The 19915-nt window shown below is 60.9% G+C and overlaps 6 protein-coding genes across 6 annotated transcripts; 2 read left to right on the top strand and 4 right to left on the bottom strand.

Moving 5' to 3' along the window:
• Window positions 1-45: 45 nt before the first annotated feature.
• PAN0_001d0266 (t-complex protein 1, eta subunit) lies at window positions 46-1725 on the top strand (the record flags this gene model as incomplete). Its single annotated transcript, XM_014803884.1, has 1 exon — window positions 46-1725. The coding sequence occupies one exon, from the start codon at window positions 46-48 to the stop codon at window positions 1723-1725; it is 1680 nt and encodes a 559-aa protein (XP_014659370.1).
• An 84-nt stretch (window positions 1726-1809) lies between these two features.
• PAN0_001c0265 (adenosine/AMP deaminase family protein) lies at window positions 1810-3725 on the bottom strand (the record flags this gene model as incomplete). Its single annotated transcript, XM_014803883.1, has 2 exons — window positions 1810-3522; window positions 3597-3725. The coding sequence occupies 2 exons, from the start codon at window positions 3723-3725 to the stop codon at window positions 1810-1812; spliced, it is 1842 nt and encodes a 613-aa protein (XP_014659369.1).
• Window positions 3726-5412: 1687 nt separating this feature from the next.
• Window positions 5413-10814, top strand: PAN0_001d0264 (RNI-like protein; the record flags this gene model as incomplete). Its single annotated transcript, XM_014803882.1, has 3 exons — window positions 5413-5446; window positions 5556-9554; window positions 9874-10814. The coding sequence occupies 3 exons, from the start codon at window positions 5413-5415 to the stop codon at window positions 10812-10814; spliced, it is 4974 nt and encodes a 1657-aa protein (XP_014659368.1).
• A 55-nt stretch (window positions 10815-10869) lies between these two features.
• PAN0_001c0263 (uncharacterized protein) lies at window positions 10870-12741 on the bottom strand (the record flags this gene model as incomplete). The annotated part of the gene is made up of 1 exon (XM_014803881.1): window positions 10870-12741. One exon carries the CDS (start codon window positions 12739-12741, stop codon window positions 10870-10872), a length of 1872 nt encoding a protein of 623 aa, XP_014659367.1.
• A 1014-nt stretch (window positions 12742-13755) lies between these two features.
• On the bottom strand, window positions 13756-15328 carry PAN0_001c0262 (40S ribosomal protein S5; the record flags this gene model as incomplete). The annotated part of the gene is made up of 5 exons (XM_014803880.1): window positions 13756-14293; window positions 14424-14523; window positions 14645-14705; window positions 14937-15058; window positions 15304-15328. 5 exons carry the CDS (start codon window positions 15326-15328, stop codon window positions 13756-13758), a joined length of 846 nt encoding a protein of 281 aa, XP_014659366.1.
• A 1018-nt stretch (window positions 15329-16346) lies between these two features.
• On the bottom strand, window positions 16347-18962 carry PAN0_001c0261 (F-box-like/WD repeat-containing protein TBL1XR1-like; the record flags this gene model as incomplete). Its single annotated transcript, XM_014803879.1, has 1 exon — window positions 16347-18962. The coding sequence occupies one exon, from the start codon at window positions 18960-18962 to the stop codon at window positions 16347-16349; it is 2616 nt and encodes an 871-aa protein (XP_014659365.1).
• Between the last annotated feature and the right edge of the window lie 953 nt (window positions 18963-19915).

The following is a 19915-nucleotide window of genomic DNA, read 5'->3' as shown; positions in this document are numbered from 1 at the left end:
CAGACGCCCCGCACACCACACACACACACACACAGCTACGTCAGCATGGCGGGTCGACTCGGGGGCATGATGCCCAATGCGCCCATCATCCTGCTGCGCGAAGACACGGATGTGTCGCAGGGTACGTCGCAGCTGCTGCACAACATCGGCGCGTGCACGTCGATCGTATCGTGCGTCGCCTCGACGCTCGGCCCGCGCGGCATGGACAAGCTGATCGTCAACGAGCGCGGGCAGGCGACCATCTCCAACGACGGCGCCACGATCCTCAAGCTGCTCGACATCGTGCACCCGGCTGCCAAGACGCTCGTCGACATTGCACGCGCCCAGGACGCCGAGGTGGGCGACGGAACCACCTCGGTGGTGCTGCTCGCCGGCGAGATGCTCAAGGAGGCCAAGCCGTTTATCGAGGAGGGCGTCGCACCGCACGTCATCATTAAGGGCTACCGCAAGGCGGTGCAGCTCGCGGTGGAGCGCATCAACGAGATTGCCGTCACCATCGACAAGTCCGACAAGCAGGCGTTCTACGACCTGCTGCTCAAGTGCGCCGGCACCAGCATGTCGTCCAAGCTCATCGTCTCGCAGCGTCCCTTCTTCAGCAAGATGGTCGTCGACGCCGTCATGGCGCTCGACCAGGACGACCTCGACCAGAGCCTCATCGGCATGAAGAAGGTGCCCGGCGGCGGCATGCAGGATTCGCTGCTCGTGCACGGCGTCGCATTCAAAAAGACGTTCGCCTACGCCGGCTTCGAACAGCAGCCCAAGAGCTTCACCAACCCCAAGGTGCTCTGCCTCAACGTCGAGCTCGAGCTCAAGGCGGAGAAGGACAATGCCGAGGTGCGCATCAACGAGGTCGCCGAGTACCAGGCGGTGGTGGATGCCGAGTGGCAGATCATCTTCAACAAGCTCGAGGCGATCGTCAAGACGGGCGCCAAGGTGGTGCTTTCCAAGCTGCCCATTGGCGATTTGGCGACGCAGTACTTTGCGGACCGCGACATCTTCTGTGCGGGGCGTGTTCCGGCGGACGACATGAAGCGCGTGGTGCAGGCGGTGGGCGGATCGGTGCAGAGCACGTGTTCGGACATTGGCGACAAGCACCTGGGCACGTGTGGCCGCTTCGAGGAGCGCCAGATCGGCGGCGAACGCTTCAACATCTTTGAGGAGTGTCCGCAGGCCAAGACGTGCACGCTTGTGCTGCGCGGAGGTGCCGAGCAGTTCATTGCCGAGGTGGAGCGTTCGCTGCACGACGCCATCATGATCGTGCGCCGCGCGATCAAGAACAGCCACGTCGTCGCCGGCGGTGGCGCCACCGAGATGGAGCTATCCAAGTACCTGCGCGACTACTCGCGCACCATCCAGGGCAAGCAGCAGCTCGTGATTGGTGCGTTTGCAAAGGCGCTCGAATGCATCCCGCGCCAGCTCGCCGACAATGCCGGCTTCGACGCCACCGACCTGCTCAACCGCCTCAGGATGAAGCACGCCCAGGGCGCACAGTGGGAGGGCATCGACATTGATGCAGAGGACACCGCCGACCTCATGGAAAAGTTCGTGTGGGAACCCAGCCTGGTTAGGATCAACGCGCTCCAGTCCGCCGCCGAAGCCGCGTGTCTGATCCTCAGCGTCGACGAGACCATCCGCAACCAGGCGAGCGAAAAGGCCCAGCCGGGCCCAAAGGCGCCCCCCGGAACCATGCAGAAGGCGCTCCGTGGCCGTGTCCCGCGCCGCTAGATCCAGTCCATGCACAACCAAACGCTCACAGAAAAATGTACTTTTACATTCCGTCCATTGTCCATTGCATTCCGGGATGAATCCTCAACTCCACCGCCATGTCTGGTGGAACGCGGCAAAGCGCGCATCCATGCTTTGGCGCAGCTGATCGTCTTTGCGCATGAGTTGGTTCATCGCCTCGTTGGTAGAATTGTGCGCAGATGGTGTGAGGAAGGTCGCTTGCAGAGTGCGGCGGGCCAAGTGGAAAGCCTGCTCTTCGTCGAGCGCAAACGTCTGCATCACGAGGCGGAACTCGTTCGACAACGGACTGTTGAACACGCCACTGTCGTCGGTCGAGATGCAGCACACCGTGCGCTCCTCTTGCTCTGCATGCGAATCGACGTGTGTGTAGTGGTCGCGGAAATGGTGTCGTTCCAGACTCGGCGTCGAGTTGGACAGCAAGTTGCTCGTCAAACACAGCTCGATAGGCACACCGGACTGCTTGAGCAGTGCAAGGTTGGGCGCGCTGACAAAGCAGCAGTGGCCAAATCGGTCCGGGTGGAAAGCGAGCATGGCCGCCATCTCGTCGTCGCGCCCGCGCACCTCGCCGGCATGCAGCGTGATCTTGAGCCCGTGCAGACGAGCCCGCTGCAGCGCAGGTTCGAATGCCGCCCATTCGCCTTTGGTCGGGTCGCCAGAGAGGTCCATGCCGACGACGCCGCGGGTCTGAAAGCGCAGCGCAAGGTCGACGATCGCCTCGGCGTCCGAGGCCGTGTGCTTCGCACGGTCGATCGAAAGGATCAGACGCAAACCCGCTTTATCACCCTCTTGTTTGGAGTCATATCGCGCAAAGCCTCGGAGTACGGCCTCGACATACTCATCCAAAGTACCGGCATTCTGTGCGGCCAACGAGGCAGGTAGAGCGCGGGGCGTGGTGCGGATCTCCGCATAGACCACACCGTCGTCGTCGAGGTCGAGGGCGAGTTCGTACGCCAGTCGCTCGATGTCTTCGAGTGTCGTGACGCACGCGTGGATCACGCGAAACACATCAAACGCCTCGCTGAGCGTCTGGGGCGTGGGCGAGTCCAGCATGGCTGCGGCCGCATCGATGCCCCTGGCGGCCGCGAGCTCGCAGAGCGTGCTCCGCCGGATCGAGCCGTTGAGATGCGCGTGCAGCTCAATCTTGGGCAGCCGATGCACAAACTCATCCCGCCGTGCGACCTTCCCTGTCGAAGCTACCGCCATCGCTGCCGGTTCGAGTCGCCCAGTGGATCGTGTGATGGAGGTACAAGGCTCGAGCCCACCCGCGATCACCCGAGTGACAAGCGAACTTGAAGCTGCGGTAACGATTTCTGGAACCGGATCCGATGCCGTCGCCCTTGCCACGCGGATCTTTACCACAAGCCTTTGCATCAGGATATACTCAAAGCGGTCGGCAGCACATCTCGAGCTAAGATCAACGCTCGTCCCACTCGCACAAGTCGACAGTCGGTGATGAAACGCCGAAAGACCCGAGATGCCGGTCGATCGGGCCATCATTGGAGCCCATTCCCGATCCCCTTGATCGGGCGTGTACCACGCCAATCGGTGTGAACTGTGACGGCATTCTTCGTTCAACGGAGAGGGCGGAGGTCGACGAGTGCGAGCAACAATCGCCGTCATTCGTCGAGTAAGGGTTCTGCCGAAACCGCTCGTCACGTTGCTCGGCGAGGCACGGCAAACGCACGTCGAACGTACGGCAAATCTTGTCGGAGATTTTCGGTTAGGGCCAGGAGCGAGCTTGCCCATGTGTGAGCTGCTGGTGACGTCGACGTTCATCTGCGAATGTTGACGATTGCGGCTCGTTGATTGGTGTAGCTCAAAGCACGCAAGTTTCGCAAACGACGTCCTACACCCTTGGCAAATTCGTCGGCGAGTTTTGCCGGGCCTCCTGCGAGTGCCGAGCCGTTTCGCCACATGGCTTCAGCCGTCATGCTCAAAGCTATGATCGTGCCAGAGGCATTCGGAGAGGTTGAGGTCATGTCACGGCGAGCAATGCCGTTCCCCTCAAAAGATCAAGGAGATGTCAGAGTCGATCGCTTCGTTCGCGCGAAGGGCCTTGCTGCGGATGCAGAGAAGCGGCCGGCGCAGTCTCGGTGGTTTCGGGCTGGGCTGTCCATTTTGCGAAAAGAATCCTTTTCTTGGCGTCTGAGCAGTGTCGCTGTCGGAGCTGCACGATTTGAGCTCTAAAGTCGCTCTTGAGTGGGACCCTGCGCCTGCGTTATCGCAGACGTTCCGCATCACCGCGACTGCGAGCGGGTCGGCTCCGCCCCCTCCTATTCTCCCCTTAGCCTTGTCGTTGGACCATTCGACTTTGGTGGACAGAGCTTGCTGGCTTGTATGACAACCTCCACAAGAATACAAGAGGACCAAGAGCGAGGGCGAGGCTTGTAGCGGGCCGTGCCGTTGCGCAAGATGGCAACTGGCCAAGAAGATCGCGCGCGAGCCGGCAGTCGGCTCTCTCGCACACGATCCTCTGAAAAAGACAAAAAAAGGGTCTCGAAAAATCGAACTGCTGCTCAGAGCAGGTGGGCGGCAACCGACTCTGACAGGGGACATGCGTGGGTGGCCCGACCGTAAGTTGACTTCAGGGTTCAGTAATCGGAGCTGCCGCCAGGTGCATGCATACACGCCAGCCGAGCAGTGACAGCGCCAGTGTGGGAGCCGGTTCGGTCAACCGTGACCCTGTCCCTGTCACTCACCCAACACCTCTAGCCGCATTGCCTCGGCTTCTTGTAGGTGGGAGGCTGCTTGAGGTGGGGCGAGGATTCAGAGACTTCGCATTCACAGCCCACCAACGAACGACAGCTCGCCAGCGTTGAGGGGCACCTGACAACGGCCCACGATAAGAAAAACAAGGCGGCTCGACCGCCGAAATGAAAATGGCATCACAGGCCTTTCGTGAGCGTTTGTTCCCTCGTACTCTTTTGGTCGCCTGTGTTGACTGGCATGCTTGCGGCTCCCACTGAATTAGATGGAGAAAGCGCGAGAGACCAAGAAGAAAGCTTGCGAAGAAAGACGGACGACCTACGCCCAACTCCGACGTGGGGGCGAGGGGCGGACTTCGACCAAAAGGCCGGTCGGGAGCAGCTCCACCGCAAGGCGGGTAGGCTTGGCATTTCCAAACTCTCACCAAAAAAACGCCTCGCCCGCCCGAGCCCACGCCGTCCGTGGTGCCAGGCCTGCCTGGCCTCATTCGAGATAGACTTGGCGTTCCCATCTCCCCCCACTTCACCGTCGGCCAAGCCGTCGCCCTTCTCATGGCATGCATCTACATCACCAAAGCGGGGCACCACGTTGTGCTTTGCAATCGACGCTTGAATGCACTCCAGTGTGTCGTGGGAGTGTGCGTGCTCGAGCGCAAAGTGGAGGAGTAGGCAGCGGCTGTGTGAGTCGGCTGACCGCATGACTGACAGCTCGAGCGCAACTAGCCGCACGGCGGGAGCCGATAGGCGAGCATCACGATTGGCACCTCCCGTGGCCAGAGTCGAGGGCCTCTCCCGCTCCCTCTATCCATGCCCGGCTGTCTTGCCTGAGGCTTTCATACTCCCTCGAGAAGAATAGCCGCTCCTCTGCCTGCTCAGACGAGCTAGGATGCCCTTCGTCTGGACCCTGGGCCGCCTTCCTCCTCCTGTGTCCTTGCCTCCTGCTCTGCCTCTGCCTCTGCCCATGCCCACGCCCCTGCTCTCTGTTCCCACCCACGGTTGATTCGGCTCGCCTGCGGCCAGCATCTTGCCTGTCTCTCACTCAAGCTTAACCTTGTTGGGCCGGCCCTCCGTGTGCTGTTCCTTGCCATCCCACCATCACCCCAGCCCCTTCCGACATCCTATCCTACGTAGGTCTGCGCGAAGCAGCTCTCGACGTCGTCGGCATTTCCGAAGCAAGCATCTGCCCTCACACGCTCTTCGCATCAAGTGAGCCCGTTCTTCCCACACGCCTCCTCAGCAGCCCGACAGCAATCAACGGCACGCAGCACAAAACCTCCACTGAAAAGATGGACAAGGGCAAGCAAAAGGCACGTGACCCCGAGCTGCCGGTGGACGCAGCTCCTCCTCAAACCGCTGCAGACCTTGACGTCCCAAGCAGCTCACGCATTCCTGAGGCTATGGACATCCCGAACAGGCCAGCCGCCTCTGGATCGCGTCATGGTGCCAACCATATGCGGGGCGAAAGTCCATCGGTCTTTAAGGATACGGCTGGCAGTCCAAGTCGTCGCCCGACTCATACTAGAGCCATGTCATCGCTCGGCTCTGCCAACATGTTTGACTTCTTCGGCCCCAGTTCCATCGCCTCGGACGCTACAGCTGCCACCAGCTTCCAGTTTGGCTCTCCCGGTGCGAGCCCCAAGCCAGTCTCAACGCTCGAGGCGGCCTCCCCGCACATTGCGTCGCAGCAGCGCGACTCGCTCGAAGACACTGTGGAGACCCGACCTGCTCAACGAAGCGCACTACAGCCGGCCTCCGCAGATGCGCTGGAGCATGCGGCTGCTTCCGAAGAGGAACGCCAAGGGCCGCAGGAGCCCGCACTCGGAGCTCCGGGTGCCCCCATGCTTCCGCTCTACCCAGACGAGACTCTGCCAGACTACGAGGAAGCTCCGGAGTACACTCCACCCCTCTCTCAGCCCTCGAGCAGCAGCAACCGCTCCAAGACGTCGGCATTTCGAACAGCCGCTGCAAATCGGTTCCTCTCCAGCCGCATTGCCAAGAAGCTCAACTTACCTCCGGCTCTCCAAAGCCGACTTCAAGGCACTCAGACACCGGATGCCCACTCCTCATCGCAGCATTATCCTCCATTCTCATCAGCCGCCCGCTTCGACAACAGGGCGCCTTTCGCGAGAAGCGACAGTGCACCGAACCTTGCTCGCATTGGACATGCAAGCTCTCGCACGCCCATCGAAGTGCGTAGCTATGCAGCAACGTCTTACATGGACGGGGCCAGAATGGGTCCAGCTCCGCGTCGACCCAGACTCGCATCGTCACGCCCTGCGACTGCCCACACCAGCCCAAGTCGATCTGAAACCCCCGACGCGAACCCTGCCAGACCCGCTACGAGCGCAGGCACCGTGCCTACTCGAAGGCAGCCTACCGCATCGCCCCTTCTGCGGACTGCAGTGTCCTCTGCGGTGCCATCCCGCAGAAACAGCGGCGAAGCGCGGCCGTCGAGTCGAGCCACAGTAAGCTCGGCTCCCAACGGTGGACTCTTTACATGCGGATACTCTGCTACTCGCAGCGGGGCCACAACGCCCACTCGGCCCGGCTCCTCACGCAAGGCTCGAAGTCGCAAAGTCAGCCTGCGCAGCCTGGGCGACCTCTTTTCTGTCAATCGCGAGCGAGACCTTCCAACGGCCGCATCAGATCTGCATGGAGAGCGAGAGCGAACTCGAGAGGATGTGCCATCGACGACGCTCTTGCGAGAAGTGGTCTCGCCAGTCTCTTCCGAGACTCTCATTTCTGCTCGAGTCCATTCAAGCTCGCTGGTGCGCCCAACCTTGATGGCGACGACCCGTAGCAGCGCCCAGGCCAGCATCGACGCGGCCGAGTCTGGAAGCCCGGTCCTCATCTTGCCACATCAGAGCAGACCAGACGCACTGCAAAAGCTCCCCCGCGAGGTCGTCCTTACCATCTTCAAAAGCCTTGTGGATCTCCACGTCGAGGAGCACAAGAATGCGATGCAGAGCGGGCTTTGGCGAGGCAAGCAGACGAGTGAGACACGTTGGGTTGGTGCAGAGGCCGCTGTCCGGGAGCTCGCCCGCCTCAGCCGCGTGTCTCGGTCGTGGCAAAGTTATGTTCTGGACGGCCAGCTCTGGCAGAGTCTGGCCTTTTCGAACTATCCAGACATGGCGGAGGAAGCTATGATCAGCATCGCCAACGCTGTAGGGCCCTTCGTCCGGCGTCTCGACTTGCACGGGCTGGCAGGACTCCGCTCGAGCGTGCTTCTGGCGCTATCCAAGGCACAACGTGCTCGATCCTCGACCGGCAGCGAGCTCGAGCTCGGCGTTTCATCTTCCGAGATGTCAGCCAAAACTTGCCAGCTCGAGGAGCTGGACCTGGAAGGGTGTCGACAAATCTCAACCAGTGCGCTCAACATCGTCCTTTCACGTTCGCCGCGGCTGAAGATTTGCAGGCTGGCGAATCTGCCTTGCGTCGACAACACGACATTGTGCACGTTGGCGGCGTGCGCACCCAAGCTGGAAGTGCTCGACGTCAGCCGTTGTGCAAATGTGGACGGGGAGGGCATCCGAGCCTTCTCTGCCATCCAGGAAAGCGAGCTGAATAACTCTGCTCTGCTCAAGGAGCGCAATGTCGGGTCTAAGTTCCGCGAGCTGCATGCCGCTGGCGTGGCCGGCTTTGACAGCGCGACCTTGGCTCAGCTCGGCCGGCACTGGCCCAACCTTGAAGTGCTGGATGTCAGCTATTGCAGCGATGTCAATGACGCTGCCGTTGCCGCCCTTGTCAGCTCCGAGGGTGACCTGGTGAGCGAGAAGGGCAACTTTGCCACTCTCACGCCACGCCAGGCTGGGAGCCAAGGAGACGACGAGGTTGCTCGTAGGACCTTCCCGTACCTGAGACGGCTCAATTTGTCGTCCTGCCGCGCCTTGACTGACCGAGCTTGCGTCTCGCTCTCGCACGCGGTCCCCAGGCTGGAGGTGCTAGAGCTTTCCAATATCGGACCGGCTCTCAAGGATGCCGGCCTAGTCAAGCTCCTGGCCACGGTGCCGCAGCTACAGAAGCTTGACTTGGAGAGGGCCACTCAGATTACGGATGCGGTGCTGTCCGCTCTGACGCCTCCGGAATCTCACGCCGAGGCTTTCGGTTTGGCTGTACCCGATCGAGACACCTTGATGAACGGCGTAAGGCCACGCGGCTCACTGCTGCACCTGGCGCGCCGATCTGCAAGCCGTCGCAGGCAAGCCAACTTGTCGTCCGCGGAAACGCAAGATGATTCGCCCCCTGGCTATAGCGAAGAGGCTGTGGCGGCACTGATCCCGGCAACGGGAATGCGTCTGACGCATCTCATCCTGTCATCGGCCAACCGGCTCACGCCCGAGGCGCTGCTGCTCCTCGTCAGCCGATGTCCATTCCTGGTGCATCTCGAAGTCGACGACACGCATGCCGACAACGAAGTGGCGATGCAGTTTGTACAGCTTGCGCGCTACCGCAAGGTGCAGAATGCTTACCTTTGCCTGGTCGATTGCAGGTCTTTCTCTCGCGATACATATTCGCACCTGAACAGCGCAGATGGAGCTGATGGAGGCGTCCGACCGCGCCGAGGCTCTCGCGGCTATCCCTTCAGGCACTTTTGCTACGACGACGCGGAACCTACCGGGGACTGTGCAGCAGCACACACGAGCTCTTCTGAGGCTTCCGCCGCAGCGGCCGCTACCTCGTCTCATCACCGAGAAAGCATCGCTGATCGCTCATCACGCGCTTCGCTGGACGGTCGCGAGCGTGACCGCGGATACGACGAATGCAACGTGGCCAAACCAGTCGTCAAGAGCTTCTGGGGATGGCAGCTCGTAGACGCAAGGATGAAGCAACGGCGAAGGGCGGATCAGCGCGCGGCGGCTCACCGGCGCCATGGCGGGCGCACCAAGATGGGCAGCGTCGTGGCGATGGCTCTGGGGCTGCCCGTGCCTGGACTGATCGGCACTGACGAGACAACCACTACGCGACATCCATCGCTGCTGATCGGAACTCTGAGCGGCGCCGGGCCGAGGTGGACTCGCATGCTGGCGACGCCCGAGCGAGGAAGCGATGACGAAGGTGCGGCTCATCCAATTCAGGACGACGATGACGACACGGATGACCCACGTGGGTGCACCGTCATGTGATGTGCTTGATGCATGCACCCACGGCATTCTCTCAGAAAGTATGAATGTCTCAACATCGTCGGGAGCGAGAAGCAGATGATGGAGTCAGATGGCAATGCACAGGAAATTTCGGAGCATTTTGTTAGACTCTGGCCGAAGTCGAGTGCTCTCTGAGCTCAAGCCCCAGCGAAGTGGAGGCTGATGTCGTGTGTAAAACTCGGCCGCGGGGAAAGGGCCAAGCGGCTCACTTCGTAGCGTGTGGCCCGAGCGAGCACTAGCAGACACGCTGAAGTGCCTGCTAAGTGCTTTCCGGCTCGAAGCTCCTCGTCTTCTCATCACCACAACCACGCGGCTCATGATTCGTGTTGGCCGCTTGCTCACCACGCGCTTCTCCACCACCTCTACCGTATCTTGCTCTCCGCTACGAGCTGGATTTGCCACGTCCGCCATCATCAAGATGAAGGTCCATCCGGTTCCTGTTCGTGACGACAACTACGCGTACATTGTGCAGTCCTCCGTGGACGGCAAAGCGGTCTTTGTCGACCCGTACGATGTTCCCACCGTCCACAAAGCAGCCTCGTCCCTTGGCATTTCGGATGACAACATCGTAGGCCTTCTCACGACGCACCACCACCACGACCACTCTGGCGGCAATGAGAAGTTCGCATCGACCTTCCCGAACCGTCCGATCTTTGGCGGCTCTAACCAGATCCCCGCGCTCACGAATCAGGTCAAAGACTCTCAGAAGCTCAACGACCTTCTGCAGGGTGTTGAGATCACGTGCCTTGCAACGCCGTGTCATACTCAGGACCACATCTGCTACCATCTCAGCGACGGCGGTGAGAATGGGGTGATGACGGGCGATACGCTATTCATCTCTGGTAGCGGAAGGTTCTTCGAAGGTCAACCCCACGAAATGCTTGCTGCGATGGATAAACTCTCCGCCCTCCCCGACAACACCATCGTCTACTGTGGCCACGAATACACAAAGGCCAACGTAGCATTCTCTGCTGCTGTTCTGGATAAGGACGACCTGAAAAAAGTCGTCGACCAACTCAAAGCTGATTCGAATGCTGTCACAACCGGCGTGTATTCGATTGCCGACGAGCGCAGACATAACCCCTTCATGCGATGCCGCGACCCCGCCGTCAAAACCAAGCTCACAAAGTACGCTGAGGGCAAAAACCTCGACGACCCTGCTACAGTCATGGGCCTCCTCCGCCAACTCAAGAACGACGGAACCCTCAAGGCTAACATTTGACATCCACACTGCACAGCCCAATGCACACTTTCCCATCAGATGCGTCAGGACGCTGTCATTCGTGAGTTGATGCGAGCGGCAAGGTGCGGATGCCCAGCAGACGGTAGAGTGTGAAGTTGCGACGCAGAAATAGCGGCGCATGCGTGCGCACCGGCGCAGCGCGCACCTCGTCCAGCGGCAGCATAGCAACCCCATCGTTCGACTCCATCTTTACCTCCGCAACCATCTCCGTGGCATCGTCGTGTTCGAGCTTGACGCGCGCCGTGCTCGAGCCGGCTGTGCTGCGGGTGCGTGCCCAGTGGCTCCACAGCCTGCGTGCGTCGAGCGAAGCCGGTCGCAGCGCACGGTGCAGATGGCGCTCGAGCTTGGCCGCACGCAGCTTGCGGTTAAGGTACGTGGTGCGGTGCGCGTGTGGCGCCGTGCGCGCCTTGGTGGCCGTCGAGGCGAGGTATCGACGCAGGCGGCGGATGCAGATGCGCAGCACGGCGGTGCGCGTCGCTGCGTGCGCCTGCTTCCGCAGCCCAACGTATTCGCGTCGGCGGTGGCGCGGAAACAGCCCGGCCTGATCCGCCTGCGATGTACAGCTGAGCGCATCGTCCGCGTCCGCCGCCACACCGTGCCCGCCCGGCTCGCCACCAAGCGTGTGCAGCCGCGCAGCGATCGAGTTGCTCCATCGTGCCCAGGCGCGTGTGTCGAGTGCGGCCGCGGGCTTGCTGTCGCCAGCCGAGTGCGCCACCGCCAGCTGCGCCAGCCACACCAGCCGCCGCGACGCGTGGATAAAGAGCGTGTGCGTCTCGCGGTTCTGCGGCACACCCGCGTGCTCGCGCAGCGGCAGGCAGCCGTCGAACTTGGCCGGCACGGCGGTAGCCTTCGGCGGCGCCGGGCTATGTGAGCGAGACTCTGGTTCAGCTGGGGTAAGCACCGTGCCCGGCTGAAGACTAGCCTTTGTGCGGCCAGGTGGCCGGCCGCGCCGTTTGGGAATCGGCATGCCGCTGTCATCCAGCTCGGTCTTCAGCGTCTTGTTCTTGACAGCGGCAGTCTTGGCGGGTAGACGCGGGGTGCTGCGCAGCTGCTCACTTGCGTGTGACTGGAGCAGGGGAGGTCGAGGCGCCGCGACGGGACCAGGGGGCTTGGAAGCGCTTGCTCGTGGTGGTTGGGTTGGACCCGGTGCGACCGCAGCTGACCAGCTCTCCGACGACGGCGGCATCATGCCAGCCGGGATCGGCTGTGGATGAGACGCAAAGAACTGCGGCTGTGAGAAGGTGACTGAGGCGCTGAAGCCGGGATAGGCGATGGCGGAGACTGGGCCGGGGGGCATCATGGGCTGCGTCCATGCCACCGTCGGGTTGGGCAGCGCCGTGACGCCGGGTGCGACGACGGGAGTCGACACATGGAACGGTGCATGGCTCTGGGTATAGGGATAGTACGCCATGCTTGCTGGCGGCGCATATGCGCCATAGGGTGTGGATGCGGTGGTCGGTATCGATGCAGGGACGTGAGGGACGGCGTGGCGGTGTTGTTCGGTGGTGTATGGTCGTGCGCGGCCCTTGCCTTTCGCTGCGGCTGACGCAGAGGGTTGTGCAGCATGTTCCGACCGAGAGGCGGAAGATGCCGCGTGCTCGCGCTTCGCTGGATGAGAATGCACATGCGCTTGGTCCTTGGCTGGGAGAAGCGTTCGGCCGGCGGACGCTTTGCGTTGAGACGCGAGCGCCAGGACATGCTGCCTCGCGTGGCCCGAAGGTCGTGCAGCTCCCCTTACCTCCTTGGATAGGTGGGATCGAGATGGCTGTTGAGACGGCTGTGGCCGTGCATCGCGCTTGATTGATGAGGTGCTCGGACCCTGCTGCTCTGCCACTGACGAAGAAGAGGTCGAGAAGAGGCGCTGGTACGCCTGCTCGAACTCGAGATCGACGTCTCTCCGGCTCATCGCGGTACGTTCGAGGGTGCGCTGTTGGAGGTATCGTGCGTCATGCCGACTCGAGCCCGCTATTGAGCGATACCGTGCATTCTCAGTTCAGTCCCATGGACGTCGGATGGTAGTAAGCAGCGGGTGCTGGAGGTCGTGGCTCAGCTAGGATGTATGCAAAGAAGCTCAGGGTCCACCGCTCCTCCTTTCGCAGCCTTGGTGAGGGCATGCATGGTTCCGCCTGTAAAATCACACTTTCGCAAAATCACATCTCGCCCAGGCAGCGACGCGACCTTCTCGGCGAGCCCGATTGTCTCGTTCCTGGTGACTTCTGTAGGCGCGACGCGTACCCGCCGCCTCGCTCTTCCCATCGCACCTCACATCCTCGTCTGTTCACACGTTCTAATCTCACTACTCAACATCCCAAAGTCAAGACAAACAAGCGCAATTTGGAGGCATGATAGTGTTATGAGAAATTGCTGCGGACTCTTTGCGAGCCTTCTGATGCTGCGATATGGTGTGGTGATTCTTTTTTGGAGAAACAGGTGGGGGTGGAGAAGGGAGACAAGACAGGCCAACGGCAGCCGTGCTGTGGACGTCAAACATGAATTGCAGGGGGAGGAATGAGATGCGGAGACGAGCCTCGTCTTTCGACGAGATACTTCGTCCTTGGTCGTCGGTATGGGCGTACCAATCGACCTTTTCGATCGTGGATCACCCATCCGATGATGCAGGACAGGAGAGGCAAAAGGGGAAAAGGGGGAGAAGATACTGATGAAAGAATGTCGGAGCTCCACGGATCAACAAGCCGCTCGACACCTTGCACCAGCAGATGGGGAGAATCGTGCAGCTAGCCCGCGAATCTTTGGCACCGCTTGAAGAAAAAGTACAAGAGGGAACCCGAAATGGTAGCGGCCGCACAAAGAGACGCGCGCAGCTGTTGTGCCCACTCGCCTGCGGCAGCCACCCTCGAGCCTGGACCCGAGAGCATGGCGACTGCCGACGACGCATGCGCACGACGAACCAACAACCGCTTTAACGGTTGGAGCGGGCAACACGCTCCATCTCGTCACGCTTCTTGATGGCGTACGAGTTGGACGAACCCTTGGCGGCGTTGATCAGCTCGTCGGCGAGGCACTCGGCGATCGACTTGACGTTGCGGAAGGCCGACTCGCGGGTACCGGTGGTGAGCAGGGTGATGGCGGTGTTGACACGGCGGAGAGGCGACACGTCGACGGCCTGGCGACGGACGGTACCAGCCGAGCCGATACGGGTCGAGTCCTCACGGGGACCAGTGTTGATGATGGCGTCGACGAGGATCTGGATGGGGTTGGCGTCGGTGAGCAGGTTGATGATCTCAAAGGCGTGGGCGACGATGCGGACGGCCATGAGCTTCTTGCCGTTGTTGCGGCCGTGCATCATGAGCGAGTTGACCAGGCGCTCGACGATGGGGGTCTGGGCCTTCTTGAAGGCCTTCTTCTGGTAGCGGCCAGCGGTGTGGGGGGTGTAGACGGCATTGCGGAGGGCAATGTAGTCGGTCAGGGAGATGTCCTTGACCTCGACCTCCTGGGGGCTGTAGTGTGGAAAATGCAGCGAATGCGGGAGCGAGGGTCAGTATTTTGTATCCAAGACGGCTTCGAACCGAGATGCAGCAGAAAGACGAGAGTGCGCTGGATTCCACGTTTCGACATCCTGATCCACACTCCGAGTTGCTGCGGGTGGGATGACTTCCTCCGTTGGCGTCCATCATGTCTGGCGAGCTGATTGTTTGTCCCGCTCTGCATCCGCGAATCCTGATCGCCTCTGATCCACCCGTCTCGGTGCAATCGCGAGACATGCCCTGGCATTCCACCGCCTTCTGACTTCCATCCGGTGTGCTGCTGCGTCTTTCTGCGTTGTGCGATATGCTGGTGATGGTACTTACTCCCACTTGCCGAAGAGGCGAACACCACCAACCTGGGGGGCGGCGACGGCAGCGACGTCCTCTGTAAGATGCGATGACGGGTTCATCAGGAAAAGGTAAAGTCAGTATTACGGTTCCTTGCGTAAGGTTGAGAGATGTTGGACGGCGATGGCAGCTTCCTTTCGGCAGTAGGCGAGACGTCGGTTCAAAGTCACGAGAGAGCATGCTGTTGGCGAGCGTTGATAGTCGAGAGCAAGTCGAGTCGAGGATTGGACATCATCATCGAAGCGACTATGAATGTGCACATCCACACCGTTGCAGAGTAGTGCATTGCCTGCACGAAGACGACTTCGTCGATGGCATCGAGCCCACCACCGTCCACAAAGAGGTCTGGCGTACAAAGTGCTGTCCTCTTCCATGCCTGGTCCTCCTGATCTAGGCATGCGTTGCCGGAATTGCTATGCCGAGTGCCATGCTGATCCCATCCATCGAGCTGTGCACGTCGCGATGTCGCCCGTGCTTGCCCTGTTCTCCGCCCAATCACTGCTGCTGTATGCCATGCTGCTGATGTGTGCTCTTCGATGTCTCTCGTGTCGTCGTCGTGTCGATGCCGATTGCCGGAAGAAAGCTGCGCGTCGCTGTATCGTCCAGGCTCGTCGTCGAGCCCCAGCGAAACTCACTAGGAATTCCGACCTTGGCAGCCATGTTGGGCGATATGTGTGTCGATATGTCTTTTGTCCACGAACGGGAACAAAAAGTCAAGAAGGGTGATGAGGGTCTTGAAGAGGTGGTTGGTGGGAGTGCAGCAATCGTCATCTCCAAGACGCTTCCTAGCAACTGCCACCGCTCTCGCGCCTTGGGCCGCGCGCCAACTGGCCACCCGCACGCTGTGTGCGGCTCCGCATGGACTGCCTCTCGCCAACCGGACCTCGGAAGCTGCCTCTCGCGGGAGCTTCCCCTGGCCTCTCTCCCTCGACCCCAGCCTGGCTTGGCTGCTCAATCTAAGCGCTGCCTTCTCGCCGTTGCCTGGCGGCCAATCTCAAGCTTGAGGGAGCAGCTTGCGTCCGATTTCAATCTCGAGAGCAGTCCTCTCGTCAGACGCTGCAGATGCGCCTACGATTTCAAATTTCTGCACGAGGTCGAATCGAACTAACCTGTCGCCTGTGGATCGAATTCAATTCGACTTCTGGGCTCCACTTTTTGGCTCAGTCATATCACGTGCTGCCTGCAGAAGCTCGGCCGAGCTTTGACCCTGGGCGAAAACCCGTCGAAATCGATCGGATCTTTAGAGCCTCGCCGATGGCCCCCGATCCGAATCGCCTTCACAACTCGGCCGCCACGTGTGACGCAGGCTGCAGCTCCGTGCGTCTCATCGAACTGATGCCAGGCGCTTATCGACGGTTCCTGATGACCGCTCCCACCATCCTCGCTGGTAACACCCGCTCAATGATCACACCGCAGTCATTGCTCGAAGACATATGGTATACAGCCGAGTGCTTCCAGAGATTCAAATAATTGTACATGCCAAATGACAGCGATCGGCGTGGCTTGGCCCGCAAGTGAAGAGTGGTGAAAGGGGAGGGGGACGAGCCGAGATGCAGCTCGTACTTCATAAATACAAGGGACGGGTGACTTTGAACCTCGCAGCGCGTTGAGGCCATGCGGTGAAGCTTGTGTCGTGTGCTTCGATCGGCCCATCATCGAGGCTGAGAGTGCGACAATCTCAGACACCGCCCCTGGCCTGCTTCTTGGGCGGCTTTTCGGCAGCAGTGCTCGCCTCCGACTTGGCTTCGGCCGGCGGTGGCGCCTTGAAGGTGGCCGTCGACTTGACCGCATCCAGATCCGCCAGGTTGAGCACCGTCAGCTTTCGGTCCGCCTGGGAGATCGCAAGTTGGTGACGCTTGGCCAGCCTCAGCGGCTGGTCGGCCGCACCCTCCTCCTTCTCTCCTTCCTCCTGCTTGGTCTCGACCGTGTCGTGCAGATCCTTCCATGCAATGTCAAAGATAGCGCCGCCACCCACATATTGCTGAACCAGAGCGCCGTTGTCAACGCGCGAGATGACCACCTTCTTGTCGATGCCTCCTGTAGCCAGGTAACGTGCGCACGGACTGAAGCGCAGCGTGTATACGTTGTCTTCGTGCGCATCGATCACGCGCAGGCACTCGCCAGTGTCGGCGTTCCAAAGTCTGGCTGTCCAGTCAAACGAACTGGTGGCAAGCATGCGTGGCTGGTCCGGGTTTGCCGAGCCAGGGCCAGTGGGGCACCAGGCAAGCGCATAGAGCTCCTTAGTGTGGCCGGACAGCGTGAGCCGCAGACCCTTGTTGGGACCTTTTGCGGTGGTGGCGATGAGGGCGGAAGAAGTCGTGTGGTTGGCGGCCGAGCCCGCGTGACCGTTGCTACCCGGTGCTGGCGACGAAGCTTCCTTGTTGGATGCAGCAGGCGCGGCCCCGGAAGCAGCGTTACCGCTGGCGGTCCCCGGCGTTGCACGGTCCTTCTCTCGGTCACGATCACCGGAGCCATCTTCGTTGGGGCGCGGTGTAGGCTCTTCGTCCACATCCATGCCGTCCAGGTGCGCGCTGCCGCCCCGGCGCTGCGAAGCTCGCTTGCGCAAATTGTCTCCACCAGCGCTCACGGTCGAAGCGGCGCCACCTGCATTGGTGCCGATGTCGAGCGCCCAGATCTTGGCGGTCATGTCGTCCGAAACCGAGGCAAGCAGCGTCTGCGAAGGGTCAAAGCGAATCGCGTTGACCTCGTCGGTGTGGCCCTTGAACGTCTTGACCGGCTTGGGCTCGCCGAGCTTGCACAACGTGATGCTGTTGTCCGCCGAGCAGGACGCAAAGTAGGTGTCGGCTACCGACGGGCTCAGTCCGTGCGGCATGGGAGGCGGCACATCCGACGACGTCTTGGGCTTGAGCGAGCCATCTGCCGTGGACAGCCACTCGACGTCCAGGACGCTGTCACTGTGCAAGGGGAAGGTGTGTCGAGGCTTGCCGCTGTTCAGATCCCAGACGATGATGGTACCGTCGGCGCTGCCCGTGAGCAACATGTTGCCTTTGCGATTCCAGCGCACGCTGATCACAGGTCCCTGGTGCATGGACATGACGAGATGCAGGTCGCCCTGGGGCGTCCACAGGCGCACGATGCCGTCGTACGAGCCCGACGCGAGGAGAGTGCCGTCTGGGTTCCAGTCGAGCGTCGAGATGTCCTTGCTCTGGGTTGCGGGCAAGTGTTTGCAGATGGTGGGTGCTTCCGGCGATTCTCCGGCCTGTTCTGGCACCTCCCAGATGCGAACGGTCGCGTCACCGCCTCCGGACGCCAGCATGTTGGGTACAGTCGGGTTCCAGGCAGAGATGAAGACTTCGCCGGTATGCCCTGACAGTGTGGTGATCTGTGCATCTTCGACAAAATTGTCTCCCTTGGGCTGCGGTATCGGTGCTTTGGGGTCCTTGCTGCGCGACGAACCTTCCTTGTCGGTGCGCTTTTTGCTTCCTTCGCCGTTTTCGCCTGCTGCTGACTTTCCGCCCTTCTTCTTCTTCCCGCTGCTGGCCTCCCTGTCCTTGCTGCGTTGCTCTTGCACCGCCGCCTTCTTCTCTGCGACAGGCGATGCGGACCGCGACGATGCGTCGCCGTTTCGTCGATCCTTGTGTGACGATGCGTGCTCACCATCAACACGCAAGGCGTCCGAGTCCTGCTTGGCGCTCGCCTCGCTGGTCCGGAGGCGCTTGTCCTCGCGGTCGGCTTCGGAGCTGACGGATGCGGAAGCCTTGCGCTTGGCATCCTTGGGTTTCAAGGCGGACGATGCATTGTCTTCCTCGGCGACATCCTCGATCTTCTTCTTGGAAGAGGAGGCGACTCTAGACGAGCGGTCCGAGTCGTCCGCACTGCGTATCGAGGACGTCGTGGATGCCTTGGCGAGATGCACGCCGTTGGCGGTGGCCGCAGGCGCTGGCGTCTGCGTTGCCGCTTCCTTGTGGTCGGAGCGAGGCTGAAGGGCTGCGAACGGATCCGGTTCGGGCGAGAGGCGTGTGGCGGGTGCTGGGGGAGGCGTTGGACGAGGATTGCCGTCGCACACGTGTGGTGGCCCAATGAGATGGAAGGCTGCCGAGCAAGGCTTCTCGGAGCCATCGTCGGCGACGTGCGCCTCTACGGAAGCATAGAGGAGACCCTTTTGGAGGAAGCGCACGAGCTGACCAGGTTCTACGATGGCCTCCTTGGAGAGTGGAGTGTCGTCGAGACGCGACTCGTGCCGCAACGAGAAGGAAGCATGGTGGAAGCCGGACTCTTTGAGATAGTGGTAGACGAGCAGATTCACCTCTTCCGAGGTGCAGAGAGGGGCCATGCTGGAGTGGACACCCTACAAGCGCGAGACTGTGCTAATCGCGAACGGGCCAACGGCCAACGGCCCTCGTGGATAATGGGTATTGAGCTGGCCAGAGATGGGCTAATTTTTGGCGAAGCGATGTAGTCGTGTGGACCGTCTTTTCGCTCGACAAGTGCCTGTGCTGCTAGGCGCACGGATGCTGGTGCAAGGGTTCGCGGATGGTGAAGTTTGCGCGAATGTGTAGAGGGTCTATCGCTGGTCGAACCGAAGATCGTGCTGAGCTCAGTCTGATGCGTCGCGTCGCGAGCAGGAGATGCTGCGAACGAAAGATGATGCTGCGTGTGAAGGAATTGAGTACGGCGTGTGCAGCGGATGCATCGGCACGCACTTGTGTACGGCGAGATCTTCAACGGATTGATGCGAAGCTGCCGGAGTCGAGACTGCGTCGAAGCTGCCGGAACCGCTACACTCGTCGACGGACCAGACTTGGCGATCAAGTTCGTCTCGTGGAGGTGGCTAAGGCGAGTCAGATGTGTGCCAGATTCGCGAGCACAGCGTCGGAGATCGAGAGAGGATGGACGACAGCCGACGTGGGTGGTGTTTCGGTGACCGCCTGGATGGATGGATGGATCTCGCAAGGCACAAATACAGCGCAACTGGGCGGATGGATGGCGGAGACGGCTATCGCGATGATGCAAGCAGGCGATGACGGCCACTGAATGCGACGACGAGAGCGCGGGGGTGTAAGATGTAGAGCAGGATAGTAGCTGACGAAGCTATGCGACTGTCAAGTGGGAAAGGATGGAGGTTGCGAGATGGCAGCGATGGTGGACGTAGTAGTAGGAACCGGACACGGCACGACACGACCAGCGGAAACGACGGGAGCGTAGTGGGCGTGTGAGACGAATGGTGTTGAAGGCAGCACCGATAGCGAGGGCGCGACGTGGCGCGGGTGGATGGATGAAGTGAAT

The sequence above is a fragment of the Moesziomyces antarcticus genome (genome assembly GCF_000747765.1).
Source record: "Moesziomyces antarcticus DNA, scaffold: scaffold_v10001, strain JCM 10317, whole genome shotgun sequence".
In the NCBI taxonomy this organism is placed as follows: domain Eukaryota; kingdom Fungi; phylum Basidiomycota; class Ustilaginomycetes; order Ustilaginales; family Ustilaginaceae; genus Moesziomyces; species Moesziomyces antarcticus.
Note: the sequence above shows the minus strand (reverse complement) of the source record. Positions and strands in the feature narration are given on the sequence as shown.